The sequence below is a fragment of the Dipodomys ordii genome, unplaced genomic scaffold (genome assembly GCF_000151885.1).
Source record: "Dipodomys ordii isolate 6190 unplaced genomic scaffold, Dord_2.0 Scaffold107, whole genome shotgun sequence".
NCBI lineage: Eukaryota > Metazoa > Chordata > Mammalia > Rodentia > Heteromyidae > Dipodomys > Dipodomys ordii.
This window is the reverse complement of record NW_012267323.1, coordinates 2,799,313-2,818,024: the sequence shown is the minus strand read 5'-3', so window position 1 is coordinate 2,818,024 and position 18,712 is coordinate 2,799,313. Positions and strand designations below refer to the sequence as shown.

Genomic DNA, 18,712 nt, shown 5'->3' with positions numbered 1-18,712 from the left:
CCCTGACCCAACACTAGAACCACAAGAGTGGGTAGCTGTGGTCTTCCAACTCCTCATGACCATATTTTACAAGTGAGAAGTCCCTAGCAGGGGCTGGAAATGTGGCTCAGTGGCAGAGTGCTTGCCTAGCATGCATGAAGCCCCAGGTTCGATTCCTCAGTCCCACATACACAGAGAAAGCCAGCAGTGGCTCTGTGGCTCAAGTGGTAAAATGCGAGCCTTGAGCAAAAGAAGCTGGGGGACAGCAGCCCCAAGGCCCTGAGTTCAAGCCTCAGGACTGGTTAAAAAAAAAAAGATTACTAACAGAAGGTATCACAGAAAATGAGTTCAACTTCACGGTGACCCAGGAATCGGTCTTACATGCCCTGATCCAGAAAGAGAAAAACACAGAAGCAGTTGTTTTTATATTTAATTTACAAGAGACTCCCCAAATAATAATAATTATAAACTATTTAAAGACAACCCCAGCCCAGCTGAATCCTCTAGCAAGGAAAGAAGGGGGACTTCCCCTCCCCCTTAGAACAGGAGGGGGGGTAGCTGGATACGGATGCCCTGGTGGGTATGGTCTTGTCTGTCTAAATCCCCTCAGGCTCCTATTTGCCCAGGCGAGCTCCTTGGCAGAGGCTAGCTGACTCTTTACAAGGTCCAAGTGAGGGCTATGGTTGCCAGAGCCATCAGGCTGGTGAGGTAAGACCCGGTCCAACCCCCATTAGCACCTCCTGTTGACTGCCTGCGGTCCCACTGGCATTGCTCGCCACCCCAGCCTAAGTAGCACTGGCAGCGAAAGTGTGTCTGCAGGTAGCTGAGGTCGGCCCGGCTGAGCTCTCCCTCGGGTTGCAGATGGGGTTTATCAGATGCTTGGCCAGGTACTAGGCGGAAGCTGTTGGCGCTGAGGTGTAGAAAGGTGTTGGCATTGGGGTTGCGGCGCACACAACGCCCGTGGCCGTGGCACTGCGTCCAGCTGCAATACTGGGTGGCCCAGGATACGTTAACTACGTAGGGGACCAGCTTCTGCGTCAGGTAATTCTTGAGGTATTGGCACGTCTCCTGTGGGGAGATCAGGGGTGGTAGTTAAGTCAGCTGCGTCAGCCCAAAGCCCATATTGAAATTGTGTCTACATTGGGGAGACTACACAGTTTTGTTTGTTTTTTTTTTTTTTGGGGGGGGGGCTGGACCTGGGCACTGACTCTGAGCGTCTTCTTTTTTGTTTTTGTCGGTCGTGGGGCCTGAACTCTGGGCCTGGGCGCTGTCCCTCAGCTCAAGGCGAGTGCTCTACCGCTTGAGCCACAGCACCACTTCCAGCTTCTTCTGCTTATGTGGTGCTGAGGAATGGAACCCAGGGCCTCATGCATGCAAGGCAAGCACTCTACCACTGAGCCACCTTCCCAGCTCAGACTCTGAGCTTCTTTTGCTGAAGGCCTGCTTCCGGCTTTTTCTTTACTGGAGATAAGAATGACCCTCAGTTCTCAGCGTCCTCAGCAGCTAGGATTACAGGTAGGAGCCCCTGGGACCTGGCCACACTATCTTTTTTTATGTGGTCTGGGGACTGAACCCAGGGCATTGTGCATGCTAGGCAAGTGGTCTACCACTGAATCACATCCTGAGTCTGGCAGTACTTTTTTTTTTTGGCCAGTCCTGGGGCTTAAACTCAGGGCCTGGGCACTGTCTCTGAGCTTCTTTTGCTCAAGGCTAGCACTTTACCCACTTGAGAGCCACAGTGCCACTTCTGGCTTTTTCTGTGTATGTGGTACTGAGGAATCGAACCCAGAGCTTTATATATGCTAGGCAAGCTACTCTACCACTAAGCCACATTCCCGGCTCAGTACTTTTTCTTCACAGCATAGATGTCTACCTGTGTGCGCGCACACACACACACACACACACACACACACACACACACACACACACACACACACACACACACACACACACACACACACCCTATTCTGCTGAGAACTGAGATTGAAGGAGAGACTGGAGACTAGAATCCATCTGGATAAGAGGCAGGGAAGGGTGGAACTCAGCTGTGTAGGATAGCACTTCCTCTTTCCTGGCCACAGGGTAGGAGTGCCTTCTTTTTGTTCCAGGATAGTAGCTGGGAGCCAAGGTCAATTTTTTTGTTTTTGTTCCCTCTCCTCTCCTTGTACCTCAGCTCTGGCTAGGTGAGTCTCACTTACCACACTTGAAGTGTACACTGAGTCACCCCACAGGATGACACCGGCTGCACCCAGGGCTGCACTCTGACCAATGGTAGAAATGAGGTCCATCTGTGTGGAGAGGGGACAGTCACAGAGGAAAACTAACAGCAAAGGGCGAGAAAAGCGAGGCTGGTTCAAATCTGCTGACCTCTTCCTGTGGTAGCCCTCCCCACATGCCTCAGAGAGACTGATTTTCTTCCTTCCTTCCTTCCTTTTTTTTTTAAAAAAAATGCTGGTATTTGGGCTTCATCTCAGCCTAAGGTGCTCTTGATTGGCTATTTCTCCCCCCGAAGGCTGGCATTTTAACCACTTAAGCCATACTTCTGGCTTTCAGGCTAGATAATCAGAGATAAAAAGTCTCATAGACTTGCCTGCCCAAACTGGCTTTGAATCTCGATCCTCCGATCTCAGCCTCCTGCGTAGCTAGAACTACAGATGTGATTCACCAGCACCTGGCTGTTTTTCTTTCTTCTTAAATGGTTAACCTCATTTCTATCCCCACTTTGGGCCTTAGCCTCCAAATCAAGGGCACCCATGAACCTACAGTACATTTACAAGGACTGACTCCAAAAATCAGAATGCCTGGGTTTAAGTCTCTATGTTGTCCTTGGCTTTTCTAGAGGCTTATAGCTAAACTTCTCGCATCTCAGTGTATTTATAAAATGAGGATATCATTACCCTTTCATAAGATCACAACAAGGATGATTAGAAGAAATATGACTGGCTATGAACAGAGCTTTAGATCCTCGGTTTCTCTCCATAAGCAGAGGTTCCCAAGAAGGTACAGCTTGGGAAGACACATACCTCAGTAAGCCCACTGAGCTTGCGGGTGTAGGTGGGTTGCGTGAAGACGTAGACTGGGAGCGCGTGGTTGGCATGATGGGTGTGAGCCACGCGAAGCGCCTCTTGAACACGGAAGCTAACAAAGTTGCGGCCCTGAGCGGAAGAAGCAAGTGTCTCATCCAGGTAGACAGAGGGGAAAAGCGCTGTACTCTCAGCCCACAGCCAGGCCAGCTGGTCGTTGCGGGCTACCTCCACATCAGGACAGCGGCCGGTGTAGGTCTCCCAGTTCTGTGCATAATCATGATTATAGCAATCGGGAAAGAGGTAGAAGCCCCAGAGGTGTCGAGGTCGCACTGCTTTGACATAGCGTAGTGTCTCCAGCATGAACTGGCGCGCAGCAAACTCAAACTCATACTGTGCTTGTTTGACTATTCGGTCTGCGGGCCAATCAGGGTGGCGGCTGGCTACCAGCTGGCGTGATGATTGGCGGTACACATCCTTGTCCTGCCAGTTGCGGACCCACACAGGCCGCCAGTCCTCCCAGTCAATGACTGCTAGCCCTGGGGGTTCCTGGGTACGGATGTAGTGCTCAACAGATTTCTTCAGCATCTGCAGGTGTGCCCAGAGGCTGCCATTCTGTGGTACACCGCCGTGCACGGACATCCCGGTTGAATCAAAACGTGGATACAGGCTGAGGCGGTTGTAGTAGAAGATGGTGATATTCTGGTTCACAAAACCTTCATTAGGTGAGGCCTCCACATCAAAGACACTCAGGTCGAGTGGTACCTTGTGGCGTGGGGCACAGTCCTGTGTGGGCACATCCCAGGCTACCACAAAGGGCCGGCCTGTGAAGATGGGTGGCGTTGTGGGCTTGAGCTCCGCGGCCCATGCCACCGCCAGGACCAGAGCCAATGTGATGACGGGGCCCAGGCCTGTCCACATGCTGGGCACTGCAGGCAAGATCACCTGCCCAGCACCAGCTCAGGAGCTGAAAGAAGGGTAGGAGTGAACAAGTTTAGGCTGGAGTGTCCAACCTGAACACCCTCTGTGCTATAAAAGCCCAGGCTGGGGGGGGGGGGACAGGGGGGAAGGCTCTGTGTACTTGGCTATTCAGACCACGGAAGAGAGAGATCACAGGTCACAGACAAGAATCTGCACAAGAATCTGTTACACCTTTGACCCCCGCAGGGAGGGTCAAAGGGGATGAACCGGTGGTGGTGGCTAGAAGCACCTAGATGCTTCAGAAAGGCCTGAACTCCAGCCCCCCCCCTCCCGCCCCTCCAACTTTTCTCATCTACCCAAGAGAAGAATCCTGGATCCATAGAAACCACAATATGGTAAGGCAGGACCCACGACCCAGACCGCAATCTGGACACAGCTTCGGTGGCAAAGAGGCCTGAAGTCGGGCGCACAGACACAGTCCCAGGCTTGGAGGAGGCCCCGCGGGGACAAAGGGGGGCAGTGGTCCTCCAGCCCCCCCCCCACCGACCTGCCCTCTATGGCCATCCAGATCGGGCATGCGCGTGCCTCGCCCTCCCCACGCCCCCCCCACCCCAGCAATGGGGGGGGGCCCGGGTGGAGAACACACCGCCGGCCTTTGTGCGGGACCCCGCCCCCAGCCCCCACGTGGGGCTGCAGCCCCCAGGGGAGGTGGGGTTCCACGGCCATCTCTCTGGGGGGGGTGATGTGGGGAGGGGGGTTCATGGTCCAGCGTGGGTCCCGACCGAGCTCACCTCGCACAGGGTGCCACGGGAACCCACGCCCGGGCCGCCGCCGCCATGCCGGGCCCAGCCTCAGCCCCGGCTCGCTCTCTCTCGCTCTCTCACTCGCTCGCGGCCTTTGAGCCTGCCCCCCCTCCCCCCCAACCCCCACCAAGCACCGCTGCGTGCAGGTTCCGCCCCCAGGCCCGCGGCTCCTTTAAGAAGCCGCTCGCCGGGGTGGGCGGGAGACGCGATGTGAGGCCGTGGCGCGGGGGGGGGCGGGGGGCGCTGGCTCCGCTCACACCGCACTTGGGGTTCGAGGGCCGCTGAGCTCTGCTGCCGTGGGATGTGGTTCCCTATCTGCGAACCCGAAGCCGCTCGGACACGTGACTTCGGCGGGAGCCGCGGCCTCCAGAGTCCATCAGCTCCCATCTCCCCCCCCCCAGGCCGCCGTCGGTGGTACAGCCCTCCCCCCCCCCCGCCCGGGGCGGCCAGTCTCTTAAAGGGTCCGGGTAAGAGAAGGGACGGGGGACCGGCCCGGGGGGGAAGATGCTATGGGACACCTAAGGCCTGGGTTGAGGGGCAGCTGCGGGTCTAGTTGTGCACCCCCTGAGTGTTGTTTCTAGCACTTTCTGAGGGTCCAGGGCTCCCACCGCTCCCAGTGGGGCAGTCTGAAAGGAAGCCACGCCCCCGTCTCGGCCCCGCCCCCTGCTCAGCCCTGCCCCGCCCCCTGCCCCGCCCTCGACTCGGCTTGGCCACGCCCCCGGCCCCGCCGGGGCCCTGGAGCCAAGCGCCGCCTCCCAGCCCTGCTAAGGGGGCCGGGCCCAGGCCGGGGTTGTCCTGGAAACTGTGGGTCGCTTCCATGGCGGGCGGGGTCGGGATCGGGGAAATTCAGAGGGGCCAGGGGGTGAGGGGGACGTAGGGTGCCCTCTCCCCCGTCCTGCGTGAGAAAGGAGGCATCCCGGCCCCAGTTTCCTGGGATCCTCTTCTATCCAGTATTGGGGGAGGTGGGGGGGAGGGAGGAGGAGGGGGGAAAGGGTGCCCTTACTCTGATGAGGGTGCCACTTTTACAGAAGTTTGGGGCCCGGACCCCAGAGGCATCCGACTGGATGGAGGGGCTCCCGGAGCCCCAGAACCCCTTCACCTCCCAAGACCCTTCTGACCTGGGGGTGGGGTGAGGGGGTAGTTTGGGAGCTGGAGGCCCCGGGTGAGATTTCACCTCTAAGATCCGATCCTGGATCGAGGACCCAGTTTTTCCCCCGAGAGTCCGTGCTCCTTTCTCTTTTTAACCCCGTCTCCTTCCCGCGTGCAAGTGAAGGCCGTGGGGCGCGCAATGGGCTCACCTGTGTGGGAGTCTTTGGGGCCTAGTAGGAGGTCGATGGGGGGGGGTTCTTCCTTCTTGAGGCGAGTCTCTCCCGGCCAGGTTACTCGCGCCAGCTGTGCCCCACTGGGCAGCCCGGACCTAGGACTCCCCATTCCCTCCCTTCCTCCCTCCCTTGCGCTCCTCCCGCGCCTCCCATCCCAGCCCTTTTCTCCTCACTTCCTGCTGCCCCTCGGAGAGGAAAGGGCTAGGAACAGGGCGGGGAGTGGGGGGAGGAGATCGCCTTCTTCACCGTTTTCCATCCCTATGCGCTGCTAGCCATCTGCCCTTTCCCAAGCCCTTCCTGACTAGGCTCTGACCCCCCCACTGGCTGTCTCAGGTTGCCAGGGAGGCTCTGGGTCCAAACTCAGGTGCCAGTTTCTCCATGCCCACAAGAATCTATTTGCTTGAACTTTTCCTGATGTTAGGGGTCTTCCTCAAAATCCATGAGAGTGTGTGAGGTGGTGGGCTTTGTGGGAGTCAAATGACTTGGGGCTAACAGTCAGCTGATTGTCCTCTAGAGCAGGTGCCAAAGAAGGGAATCAGCCCTGGTGAGGGGGGAGGGTTGGGGGAACTTCCAGGAGTTGAGTCATTTTTTTCCCCCTAGTGAGAGTGGAAGAGTCCCCGAATGACAGAGGGGACAGTATGTTGATGAGTGTGGCTGTGGGGGGTGCTCTCCTGCTGGCTGGGTTTCAGAGTCTGCTGCACAGAGTAGAGGCCCTTTACCACATGGACTAGGAAAGGTGTGCATTCAATATAGATGGCGCCGCAGTGGGTTGTAGCAAGTTTCCAACAGAGTTCTCCAGTGCAGATAAATCTATCGACCCCAAACCTGCTTCTCAGCACCCCACGAGCTCACTTTTCCAATACCCAGAGGTCCCCTCTTGGAACAGAAGGTTGTATGGGGGCTGGGGAAGTTGGGTACATACCTTGGAGTCTGTCTCTCAGGAAATGGCAGGGGAGGGGACATTGTCCTTGTATCAGTGTGTTGGTTTCACAAGAGACAGAGGCTCCAAGGGTGGGGACCCCTGGTACAACAAAGGCCAGGCCTGACTGTCCCTAGGCAGGGACACTTCCTCCAGCGGCACAGCAGGAAGGAAGTGAGCACAGCCCAGTGGGAGGGAGTAGGGAAGCACTGCCCTGACTCCCATTGTCTCCAGCTTTGGGGTCAGAGGGCCAGGTCCAGCCCAGGGAGTTCCCCCAGGCTGGAGCGTGGTGGCAGGAGATAGGATGTTGTCTGGTATGTATTGGTGAGCTCTGGCTGCTGGAGAGCCAGTTGGCAAGGTGGGTGGGTGGGTGGATGGCAGAGGTGGGTAGAGGAAGTCAGGATCTTAGGCCTGGCATATTATGGGGGGATGGGAAGGCAGCTCATAGAAGTGCAAGGCCAGGCTGCAAGGGACTTGACAAATTCAAGACTTTGAAAGACTGGCAGGCCATTTTTCCCCTCACCCAGATGCCTGGATGCCCACATTCCTCCACCTTCTCTACCTGGAATTTGGTGAGGTGATGGCAAAGACTAGGCCTCGCAGAGAACGTGCTTCATAGCAGGCCCAGAAAATTCGGCAGAGAGCAAAGAAAGTATTTGTGGGGGGGGGGGCGCTGCGCCTTGCCTTCTGGGAATAAAAGCCCAAGTTCCTTTTCCCAGTGGTGGCCTGGGAGGAAGCAAGAGAGCCTGGGTCGCAAAGCCTGGTGGGTGACAAGTGTGGGTGACACCTGTCTGGTAGCTATTCATCTAAGGTCAGGCCTGAGGTCCATGGGACTTTAGCTGTTAACTTCACTTGAGGTCAGATGACAATATCCAGAACTATCTGGGGTCAGATAGCTGGGGCCAGTCAATAGTGAAGTAGCTACAAGACCTCTGATTGCCACCACAACCAACGAGGGACAGGAGCGCCTGTGGTCATATCTGTGCGAACACAGCCACCTGCTGGTCATGACTGGTATTGCCACTGGCAGAGCTAAGGTTAACCACTCTAGGTGTTGGAGGTGGAAGGGGGCCAGTCCCCAGCCCAGGCCTACCTATGGAGCTGGGACCGTAGCCTCCACATTTAGTGTCCCCAGTTCCAAAAGATGCCACTCTCATATGCAGGATCTACAAATAATTTTATTGAAATTGAACAAATAACAACAGTCTTCCTATGCTGGGGGTCACCCACCCCAAGCCATTTCCCACACTCCAGAAGCACAAAGCTTACACAATAAAGAATTAAAAAAAAAAAAAAAAAGTCATCTCTATATAGAAATCAGACTCTGCCCCAACATCATCCTGGAACTAGATTATTTACAAACCTTCACATTTTAAGTATTCCTTTTATGGTCTTTCCCTCCTTTCTGTCCCTACCAAGGGGGCTCCAGTACTTTCCCTTGAGTGATCCTGAAGAGGTGAAGAGATTTCAGGGGAATGGGTGGTTGGGTTCCTTATAGTGGCACCAGCTCTACTGTGTGGTTCACCTCACTGGACAGTCCCTCTCAAACAGGGTAAAAGGAGCTGGTGGAAAGGCAAGGGAGATAGAACAGAACAGGTGGCTTGAGACACCTCCCCACAGGCACAGCCCGTCCCGACCCTGGCTTGCACCCTTTTATCTGGGGAGGAGGGCAAAACTAGTTGCAGGGGGGAGGGATCAGCCTAGCCCTGCTTGAAGGAAGAAGCCTCCAACACCAGTATCCATTCCTATGAACAGTTAGTAAACTGTCCATCCCAGAGTGGGAACAAATGGCAGGTAGGCAGGAAGAATCAGGCTGGTGCTGCCCCCACCTCTGTCCAATACAGGAGGAATCGAGGTAGCAAACGGCTGAAATGCTCCAACTAGGGGGTAAGGGAAGTGAGGGAAGGAAGTTCCCACGTGTGTTCAGCCCCCACAGCCCAGGGGCTGGAAGAAGGCAGACTTTGCTTGTAAAGTGCTGTAGCTTCTAGCAGGGTTGGGCCCTAGGCAAGCTTGGAAGAAAGCAGGCCAAGCAAGGAACCTGCAACCAGGCATTCTTGACTGGCATATGGCCTGCCATGCTTCTTGCAGGGGTGGTTGGGGAGGGTAGACTGGAAACTTGGCCATTAGCTTCACCAGCCACCAACCACCTCTTGCCCACAAACAAACCATTGCCTGATTAACACCAAGGGACTTGCCCTGCTCACAGCTGAAAGTTCTGGGCCATTGGAGTCTATTCAGGGTTGTGGCCACAGCCTGGACTCCTCGGTGGAAGTCACACTTGAGTTACTTGCTGGGGCAGGGAGTGCTTGTGTCTGCCACCCCCAGGCTCACACCTCATAGAGGATCACAGGGAAATCCACATGGATGCGGGGAGGATCCAGCTTCACGATGCCCTGCCATGGAAACAGAGGCTAGTGAGGGTTGGCTCAGAGGTCTTTACTCCAGGAAGCCTTCCTGTTCTTCCCAGCTCCTCCCCCAGTAGACCTCTTTTCTGTCTATTGCAATGTACTTGATGTGAATTCTATGGCCACTGCCCAGCCCCTCACCTGAGGAATCAGATTCTTATGTACCCGCCTCAGCTTGGCCCGCTTCTGCCCATTCTTGGTGATGATTGTCTCCTCATAGAATTCATGAGCCAGATCTCCATCTTCATCATAGAACATGGAACTGTGGAAGAAACAGAATAAACTGTTCATGGCAAATGCCACAGACCATGGAGAAGCATGAGCAGCTTTGCTTGAACTTTGGTTCAAGCAACCAAAGCTACTTCTCATCACTGGTTTGTTCTATACGAGCAGCCATTCCAACATCAGGCCCTTCATTCAGGGATTCTACAGAGAGCAAGATGGTGGCTTAGGGATGTTGGTTTCATTCCAGAACACATTACTAGCCAAGTGCCAAAGACTAAGACGTGGATGTCTGAGCTGGGAAGGAGAGGAAAACGGCCTCCCTTCCTCCCAGCGGCCAATGCAGCCACCATTTCCACCACAGAGAGAGTGCCAGAAGCTCATCTAGGATCAGATCATTCTGGTGCTCCTGTGGAAAGAGGAGTTAAGACCGCATTCCAGATCTGGGTGAGGGTCTTCAACCCCTCCCCAGGTCTCACTTTAAACATTGGGTATCCCAGCCTTGATTTCCCAGTCACTACTAGAGGAAGGGGTGGGGTGGTCCAAGCCCACTAATTTGCGGAAGGAAGACATCTAAACCGTAAGTCATTCTCCCCCTTAGCATAAGGGGAGAGGGAGAGTATTAGTCTCCAGTTTGCACGCAAGAGTTGGAAGGAATGACAAGAAGATCCTGAAGGCTCGTGGCTATCCTCTCTGCGGAGGAGCGCATGCTCAGGGGGCCAAGCCTCGGTTCCACCCTTCTCTGGGAACACCTTCAGAAACCTCTAGGCCTCGTGGGGCCACGGCCCGGCTTTCCCCACCCCTTTGCTCCGATGGGGGAGCAAACGATGGGAGTTGTCTTCCCTCTAACGGGGGGGAGGTGGGGAGGGAAGGGGTTTGTCCGGCTCCCCCTGCGTGACGCCCGCTGTTCCTCCGAGACGGAACCCCAGGCCCTCACCCGCGGCGCGTGAACACGAAGGGTGGCACCGCACGGGATCGAGGCCGCACCAAAGCTTGCTCAGTGCCCGCCGCCTCCGGGCCGCCGCCCCCCGCTGCCGAGGTGAAGGGCCAAAGGCCCCGAGCTTTGGAGCCGCTGGCGCCCATGTCAGGGCCGCCGGCGCATGGCGGTCCCCGCGGCCGCTCGCCTCTCACAGTGCAGCGGGCACCACCATGCCCAGCCCCGGCCTCCGCTCGCAGGTGCCGCCGCCGCCGCCGCCGCCGCCTTCTGCGGGCTCGGCTGTCTCCAAGGAAACCTCACTTCCGCTTCCTCACGCTGCCCCCTCTGATTGGCTGCTACTCTCGTCGTTCTTTGGGGCAAAGCCAATGGACATCCTCATAGGTATCCCAGCATGCTCTGTGGAACACCCCCCCCCATCCCAGCAGGCTCTGCGCTCGTCACTGGGGCAGCTGGGCTTACCAGGGAGGCTCTGACTGTGCTCTGGGCGCCGTGGTCCGGTTGGTGGTCGTCCCAATACCAATCTCAAGCCCAAAGGGCACATTAAACCCAGACCCCTCAGACCAGGGTGCCAAGGTGGCCATTTGGCTTTTATTCTCACAGCTCTTTTTGTGAGGAGCAGAATCTAAGGGCTTTTAGGCGATGTATGAAGAGTAGTAAAAGCCCTTGAAATTGTTTTGAGGGATAGAGGGAATGAAGTCGATCGGGGTACACTTTCTGCAAACATGATGTCATGTGATAAGCCCCTTGTACAAGTAATGATGCTAATTAAAAATGTTCTATGAAATGTTAAAAGTAGAAAACTCTTCCCCTTCTCCCTCCCCTACCCCCCCCCCCCACATGGGCCTGGGTGCTGTCCCTGAGCTCTTTTGCTCAAGGCTCATACCCTACCCTTTAAGCCACAGGCTACTTCAGGTTTTCTGGTGATTCACTGGAGATAAGTGTCTCATGGACTTTCCTGCTTGGCCTGGCTTTGAACCATGATCCTCAAATTTCAGCCTCCTGAGTAGCTAGAGTTACAGGTGTGAGCCACCAGTGCCTGGCATTTTTTTCTTTTTTAGCCAATGGGTGGGGCTTGAACTCAGGGCCTGGGCACCTGAACTCTTCAGCTCAAGGCTAGTGCTCAACCACTTTAAGCCACAGGGCCACTTCTTGTTTTCTGGTGGTTCATTGGAGATGAGTCCTAAGGACTTTCCTGCCCTGGCTGGCTTTGAACCATGATCCTCAGATCTGAGCCTCTAAGTAGCTAGTTTGTTTAAGCCTAAGAAAATCTAATAACTAGCTTTACAGTTTTACAACTGCCGAGGTCTGAAGAGCTTCAAATTCAGTGTTCTTTCCAAACTAATCAATGTGTGCTTCATAAAAAACAAGAACTGTTAACAACCATAGGTGCCATGTGTGGTGTCTGGTCTGCAGTTTCTCCCAGAGCTTGGTGCATGTTAAGAGACTGGTTTCGCAAGCTCTAGCTGCAGCCTATCTTGACCCCCCCACCCCACAACTTGAGACCCAGGGTGCTGAGTGATAAGGGTATACATCGTCACATTGGTCTCAAGGCAACCTCCCCCCGAAGATGCCCTGCAATCTTGTCATCAGGGCTACAGTGGCTTGCGCACACACAATAAAGAGTCCAAAAGCAGGAGGACTTTTTCATCTTTATTCAGCCAATTCTTTCAGGCCTCAGGCCCTGATGATGACTGTCATCCCTCATCCATTTTCCCACAGGAGGCATTCAGTTGAGGCCATAAAACATTACATACATTCACACACTTCATTAAGAAAATCTGAGGGAGAAACCCTAGCTTTGGCAAACAAGGAATGGGCCTGGCCCAGAGACTTCCTCCTTGGGGGCGGCACTGAGGCAGCTCCCTGGGACCTTAGGAAGTTGTGACTCATAAGGCACTAGAGAGAGAACCAGAGAGTCTACCTCGATGTCTGCTTTACTCTGAGCACCCACTCTTGGCTCTAATTAGGGCTATCCTGGGACTTTGTCCAAGACCCCAAACCTTTCCCCACCGATCAGGGCCCCCCCATCCCTGAAAACACCACCCTTTTGTGTTTGGAGAGTCTCCCAAGATTCTCACTTGTGAGAAATGAAGTACGGAGACTCTTGTCTGCTCCACCCCTGCTGCAAACCTGGAGCTGCTGCTACCTAGAGTAGCCCTGGCCCACTGTGACCCTGAACGTGAGGGTCAGAGGGGCGGCAAGCCATGCCCTGCTACACCCACCGGTGGACACGGGGACAGCTTCTTTGCTCTTTTCTGGGCTTATTTCCCTCAACAGGAGGGAACCTGCACGCACACTCACTCTTCAGGCCCAATGGACTCGCTCACATTCACACGGCACGCGCTTGGCACTGCCTGCACTCCTCCTGCCAGCCAGGGTCTAAGAGGTCATCCCAAAGGACAGGAATGTAGGGCTTCTTGGATCTTCTGGCGGCAATGGGAGTACTTCTGGAGGATCTGGCGAAGGTGCTCCTCTTCCTCTCGCTGCAGGATACGCAGGAAGTTGTGTAGTTCAGGCATGCTGAAGGCATCCCACTGTAAGGGGGCACAGGAGGTACACAGGCTGCAGCAGGCTCAAGCAACCCAGCAGAACCCCTCCAGAGAAAATCAGCACATCATGGTCACCCAGGCAAGGACTGTGTGGGCTTTCTGATGTTAGGTTTTTGTCTGAATCGTCAGTGCCAGGGATACCCAATAGTAGTCTGTACATAAAACGAATCCCACAAAGTTACCTCAATTAAGAGGCACTAAATGGATGTTCCTTAACTACTTGTTGTCAGGTTGTGCCCAACTCTGAATCTAATCCAAATTGCATAGGACTGGGTGCCAGTGGCTCATGCCTATAATCCTAGCTATTCAGGAGGCTGAGATCTGAAGATTGTGGTTTGAAGCCAGCCTGGACAGAAAAGTCCATGAAACTCTTATCTTCAATAAACTACTCAGAAGCTGGGAATGTGGCTTAGTGGTAGAGTGCTTGCCTAGCATGCATGAAGCCCTGGGTTTGACTCCTCAGTACCATATAAACAGAAAAGACCAGAAGTAGCACTGTGGTTCAAATGATAGAGTGCTAGCCTTGAACACAAAGAGGCTCAGGGGCAGCACTCAGGCCCTGAGTTCAAGTTCTAGGACCAGCAATAAAAGGAGATGGGGTAACGGAGCAAAATCAGGGCCTTTGTACATCTAAGCACTAACTACACACCAATTGTCTTTTTGTTGTTGTTGTTGCTGCTGCCTGTGGGGCTTGAACTCAGGGCCTGGGCGCTGTCCCTCAGCTCTTCAACTCAAGGCAAGCACTCTACCACTTGAGCCACAGCGCCACTTCTGGTTTTCTGAGTGGTTTATTGGAGATAAGAGTCTCACAGCCTTTCCTGTCTGGGCTGGCTTTGAACTGCAATCCTTGGATCTAAGCCTCCTGAGTAGCTAGGATTACAGGCCTGAGCCAGCCCACCCGGCTTGATGAAGGCATATTGTATGCACCTATAGATATGTCAAAATGAAACTTCCCTGTATAACTAATTGATCCTAAAAAAAAAATTGGGGGAAAAAATAAAGTCTTGAAATTCTTGAAGAGGAGCCTGTGCTATATTGGTCTTGGGCATTTATGTGGCTTTGATCTGATCTAGGCTTATCAAATGGTCAGACAGATGCCTCAGTGTTTGGAATATTAAGCATCAGGAAAGACCAGAATACCAAGACAATTCTTCCTGGGTTCTTTAACAGGCTGTTGGTCCTGACATAAGTGATGTGGAACCTTTCGCTTTAGTTACAAGGCTCACACACTCCTGGGAAAGGCTTTGCAGAGTTTGTCCTCCAGCTCTATTCCTTCTCTAAGTCTTTTTTTTGTGTGGGTCACGGGGCTTGAACTCTGGGCCTGGGCGCTGTCCCTCAGCTTTTCAGCTCAAGGCTAGCGCTCTACCACTTGAGCCACAGCACCTCTTCTGGTTTTCTGGTGGTTTATTGGAGATAAAAGTCTCACGGACTTTCTTACCCAGGCTGGCTTTGAACTGCGATCCTCAGATCTCAGCCTCTTGAGTAGCTAGGATTACAGGCGTGATCTACCAGCGCCTGGATCCTCCAAGTCTTAATGTAGCCTTACTAGGTGACAACCAAGACTATAAGGAAGACCATGCTCACATTCACTTCCCCAGTGTCATTCTCCTTCAGGACAAAGCTCAGAGCCTTCTCACTGGGTCCTGCAAGAAGCCGTAGCTTCAGGGGCTGTTCATCATCTGAGAGCTTCCGGGAGTACACTAAAGGCCAGGAGGGGAAAAGATGTATGAGTCAGAGACAAGCGTAGCTGCCTCAGCCCTTGCATGCACAGATATACATGCCTTTGTAGGTTCATAGAGGGCAGAGGAGGAGAGGAAGCCTGCCTTGTCCATGACGCTCAGCCCGTTCAAAGAGTGCAAATTTCCGGGGATCATCAACCACCAAGAATTTGCGAAGCAGAGCCTCAATGACCTCGCGTGCCCGAGTGCGGGACAGGACGTGTAGGTGCTTGATAGCATCCTTGGGCAGGTAAAAGGAGGTGCGGCGCTTCACAGCTGTGCCCCGCCCTGTGCCTCGCCTGGCATCCTGAAGAGAGGGTGGTTTCTTGTTGGAGGGCACAGAGACAGGACGCACCAGCTTCAGCTGAACTTTGATGAAGCCTGTGTAGGAGCCATCCTTGTTCTAAAGAGGAGAGAGAGAGGGGAAAAAAAACAAGCCATAAGAGTAGGTTCTACATGAGATGGGAGTCTTGGGTTTAGTCCACTTGGGGCTAAGCGGGTTATACATTAATGACTACTTGGGCCCATTTGAGAATACCTTTACTACAGCTCTTTGTGCATCAGGCATACAGCTAGGTTCCTGACCCTTCCCATACCCGTGTTTCTGAGCAATCAACTCACCAGGCTCATGAAGAGGTTGCTGTTTATCTGGCTATTGTACTCCTTGATCTTCTGCTCAATTTCAGCCTGAGAAAGTTCTGGTGTCTTCCACTCCGCTGGCTCATCCTAAACAACAGGCCAGAATGCATACAGAGTGCTTGCCTCCCATGCATGAGGACCTGGGTTCGATTCCTCAGCACCACGCCAGCAGAAAAAGCTGGAAGTGGCGCTGTGGCTCAAGTGGTAGAGTGCTAACTTTGAGCTGAAGAGCTGAGGGACAGCGTCCAGGCCCAGAGTTCAAGCCCCCATGTTCCACAAAATAATAATAAATGAATAAAGGCAAAAAGAAAACAATAAAATAGTCATCTCAACTGCACAGCAAAATTGTAGCACCCCAGCTGGGCTGAAGTCACGGTTTGTCTGAGAGAAGGCAGTCCAATTTTTCCCTCTCCTCCAGCACCCCTTGGTGAGGTTTTGGAGCCAGTTCCCATACTTGTCAGACACAGTGAGGAAATCACGGTGACATGTTATTTAACTTTGGCCAGAACTGCACAAAAGGCAGCTTCAGGCAAGGATCCAATCTGCCAGAAGCAAACAAGCAACTTCCTGGTAAAGTCTATCATCCCCCCCCCCCAACTGCTAAGCAAGAAAGAGAGAGAGAGAGAGAGAGAGAGAGAGACAGAGCTGGTTTCTGCCTTTTCCCTGTCTAAACATACGAAGTTTTTAGTTTGACCACTCAGCCCCCTCCTCCCCTTCCTATTCATCCACCGCTTCCTCCCCCTTCAGAGACTGTATTTTAGAAGTATGGAGGGTGGGAACTAACATTCTTCCAGTAAACTCACTTGGCTCCACTGCCTCAGCCTTATTTCCTGTTGACGTCAGACAGAGTTTGGTAGGAATGGGAGTGTCACTGATACAGCTGAGATCACCACTGAGCAATGCCAGAAGGTCTCGTTCACAATGATTCTGGGCCCAGGATAGCCAGGGTCCTCTGCCTTAGAGACCCCTAACCTGTTTAAAGCGCTTATGGGGACAAATGGGGAGGATGGATGAGACAGCAGACATTATGTCTTTACCCTGAGCTTACTGTTTAAGGACTAAGGCTTCCCAGGAAAAAGGCTTTGGGGTAGAGCCCATAGCCTATTTCTATGGTTTCCTGGATGGAAGAGGGCAATAGGGAATAAAAACTCCAGCAGAAACTATATTGGGGATAGTGGGCAACCCTGTTGGGTAAGAACTAATGGTCTCGGTTATACTGGACTGGGACTCACTGACCTCAGTTCCAGCTTCTTCCCTGCTCCAGGTAGTCCTGTTCAGTAGAAAACAAGGGGCCTGCCAAGTGCTGGTGGCTCATGCCTTTAATCCTATATCAGAAAGCTGAGATCTGAGGTCCACAGTTCAAAGCCACTCAGGGGAAGGAAAGTCTGTGAGACTCTTATCTCCAATTAGCCACCAGAAAACTGAAAGCAGCACGGTGGCTCAAAGTGGTAGAGTTCTAGACTGAGCAAAAGAGCTTAGGGGACAGTGCCCAGGTCTTGAACTCATCAAGCCCCATGACTGACAACAAAAAGGAGGAGAAAGAAAACAAAGGGTTTGGTATAAAGGCACAGCACCATCTTGCCAGGATTCTAGAGGAGGAAGCTGCTTTTTCCTGTTTCCCAAAGCTGTTTGTTGGGAAAGGATCCCAGTGCCTCAGAGGGATGTACAGGAGGGCCCTAGAACTTTCCTTCTTCTGCACTATAGCAACTCAGATTCTCCCTCTCCCTTCTCCTCTCCCTCTCCCCAGTGACTGATGGCTTCACTTTAGTTCACTCCTGGACTCCAGTGCTGGGACTGAACTTAAGAGCCTCCTGTTTGCTGGGCAAGCACTCTAGTGTCTTTCAAGTGTTTCCATTTTACCCATAAGAAAAAAAAAAAAAAGACTCAGACTGAGGGGCATGGAGATCTCAGGATCCTGACCTGGCACCCAAAGCTCTGGTCTGAGATTTTAGGGTGCTGAGCAGGATTCCTTTCGTGAGGAAGTTTTAATTTTCACCTCAAGCATCAATCCAACCCCAATTTCTTGTCTCAAATAAAGAATTCTTTTTTTTTTTTTGGTTGGTCGTGGGGCTTGAATTCTGGGCTTGGGCGCAGTCCCTCAGCTCTTCAGCTCAAGGTGAGCACTCTACCACCTGAGCCACAGCGCCACTTCTGGTTTTCTAGTGGTTTATTGGAAATAAGAGCCTCATGGACTTTCCTTGCCTGGACTGGCTTTGAACTGTGATCCTCAAATCTCAGCCTCCTGAGTAGCTAGGATTACAGGTGTGAGCCACTGGCACCCGGCTTCAAATAAAGAATTCTATCCCATTACTGTCAGGTATACTAAATTTCATGGTCCCCATGATGTCCTCATCTGTCTTATTCCAACCCAAAAGTTTTCTGAGCCTACTGGCCACACGTCTCTAATAAAGGGGACACCTAGGAAATTTCAGGAGGTTTAGTTGTCCTTGTACCACACTTTACAAACTTAATTTGGTAACTTGGGTCTCTTTCCACCCATCTTAGAGTGGCTGGATTACAATCTAGCATTCCTGTCTCCCATGGGTAATGCTCCCTTCCTAGCCATTCTCAAATCTACTTTCCAAAAGTTCACCCAAGATGGGGGATTTGAATCCTCTACATTCCAACAATTGGTAAACAGATCAGGACCAGCAACACTAGAGACTCAGCTGTCCATCCAGGAGTGAATACGGATGGATGGGGTGGGGGTGGGGGGGTGGCAAAGGTGACTCCCTCATCTTTCTTCTCCTACAACATATTCCCAACTTCCCAGCAAGGACTCCTCCCACCACCTCCTCTTCCTCCTCCACTTCCCTTAGGGAGCAAGCGGGAGTTCCCACCGGCTGCTTGGTGAAATCCGAGCTTCTCGGGAGATCTGAGGATGGCAGTTCAAAACCAGCCTGGGTGGAGAAGTCCCGCGAGACTCGTGATCGCTCGTGAACCACCCCCCCCCAAAAAAAGCCAGAAGTGGAGCTGCGGTTCACGAGGCCCAGGAAACTCAGCGCCCAGACTCTACGAGTTCAAGCCCCAGGCCCAACCGGGCGCCAGGGAGGGCCGCGCCGCCGGCTTTAGTCACAGGTGGATAACGCCCCTCTCTGGCCTATCCCGAGCTGCGGCGTTGCTGGCCCCGGGTCCATTCGGGGGGTTCTCTGCGAGGGGGGCCCCGGTGGATCGGGGCTCTACCGAGGGTCTGGGGGCTCTGCGCGGCTCTCCCCGCGGCCGGACCAGCTCTCCGCGCCGCCACTTACCGGGGAGGGGGCGGGGCTCCGGCCGCC

At 53.7% G+C, this 18,712-nt stretch overlaps 3 protein-coding genes across 6 annotated transcripts in view; all 3 read right to left on the bottom strand.

The window, feature by feature from the left end:
* Positions 1-437: 437 nt before the first annotated feature.
* Hyal2 (hyaluronoglucosaminidase 2) lies at positions 438-6,139 on the bottom strand. Of its 2 annotated transcripts, none has more exons than XM_013028071.1 (4): positions 6,025-6,139; positions 3,003-3,969; positions 2,178-2,267; positions 438-1,047 (listed from the first exon to the last, which is right to left on the bottom strand). In XM_013028071.1, exons 2-4 carry the CDS (start codon positions 3,921-3,923, stop codon positions 637-639), a joined length of 1,422 nt encoding a protein of 473 aa, XP_012883525.1. In that variant the 5' UTR covers positions 3,924-3,969; positions 6,025-6,139; the 3' UTR covers positions 438-636. The 2 variants fall into 2 exon arrangements, with proteins under 2 accessions (XP_012883525.1, XP_012883524.1); XM_013028070.1 differs by lacking the exon at positions 6,025-6,139 and adding an exon at positions 4,715-4,803.
* Positions 6,140-8,127: 1,988 nt separating this feature from the next.
* Tusc2 (tumor suppressor candidate 2) lies at positions 8,128-10,811 on the bottom strand. The gene is made up of 3 exons (XM_013028266.1): positions 10,532-10,811; positions 9,514-9,634; positions 8,128-9,360 (listed from the first exon to the last, which is right to left on the bottom strand). Exons 1-3 carry the CDS (start codon positions 10,675-10,677, stop codon positions 9,295-9,297), a joined length of 333 nt encoding a protein of 110 aa, XP_012883720.1. The 5' UTR covers positions 10,678-10,811; the 3' UTR covers positions 8,128-9,294.
* Positions 10,812-12,168: 1,357 nt separating this feature from the next.
* Positions 12,169-18,712, bottom strand: part of Rassf1 (Ras association (RalGDS/AF-6) domain family member 1) — a 9,491-nt gene continuing 2,947 nt past the window's right edge. For 2 of the 3 annotated variants that reach the window (XM_013028224.1, XM_013028227.1), the window contains 4 exons: positions 15,420-15,524; positions 14,904-15,201; positions 14,665-14,780; positions 12,169-13,065 (listed from right to left, as the gene is read on the bottom strand). In XM_013028224.1, coding sequence (XP_012883678.1) covers positions 12,919-13,065; positions 14,665-14,780; positions 14,904-15,201; positions 15,420-15,524 — 666 coding nt within the window. In that variant the 3' untranslated portion in view covers positions 12,169-12,918. The remainder of the gene's footprint in view (positions 13,066-14,664; positions 14,781-14,903; positions 15,202-15,419; positions 15,525-18,712) is intronic. The other variant, XM_013028225.1, reaches the window with a different exon arrangement.

Excerpts from the sequence above, each read along its gene's own strand:
- Tusc2 (XM_013028266.1), bottom strand. The coding sequence starts at position 10,677 with ATGGGCGCCAGCGGCTCCAAAGCTCGGGGCCTTTGGCCCTTCACCTCG. Across the intron at positions 9,635-10,531 it reads TTCGTGTTCACGCGCCGCGG|TTCCATGTTCTATGATGAAG; the intron begins GTGAGGGCCTGG and ends TTTCTTCCACAG. Across the intron at positions 9,361-9,513 it reads ATAAGAATCTGATTCCTCAG|GGCATCGTGAAGCTGGATCC; the intron begins GTGAGGGGCTGG and ends TTTCCATGGCAG.
- Hyal2 (XM_013028071.1), bottom strand. The coding sequence starts at position 3,923 with ATGTGGACAGGCCTGGGCCCCGTCATCACATTGGCTCTGGTCCTGGCG. Across the intron at positions 2,268-3,002 it reads AGCTCAGTGGGCTTACTGAG|ATGGACCTCATTTCTACCAT; the intron begins GTATGTGTCTTC and ends CTCTCCACACAG. Across the intron at positions 1,048-2,177 it reads CAGTGTACACTTCAAGTGTG|GAGACGTGCCAATACCTCAA; the intron begins GTAAGTGAGACT and ends ATCTCCCCACAG.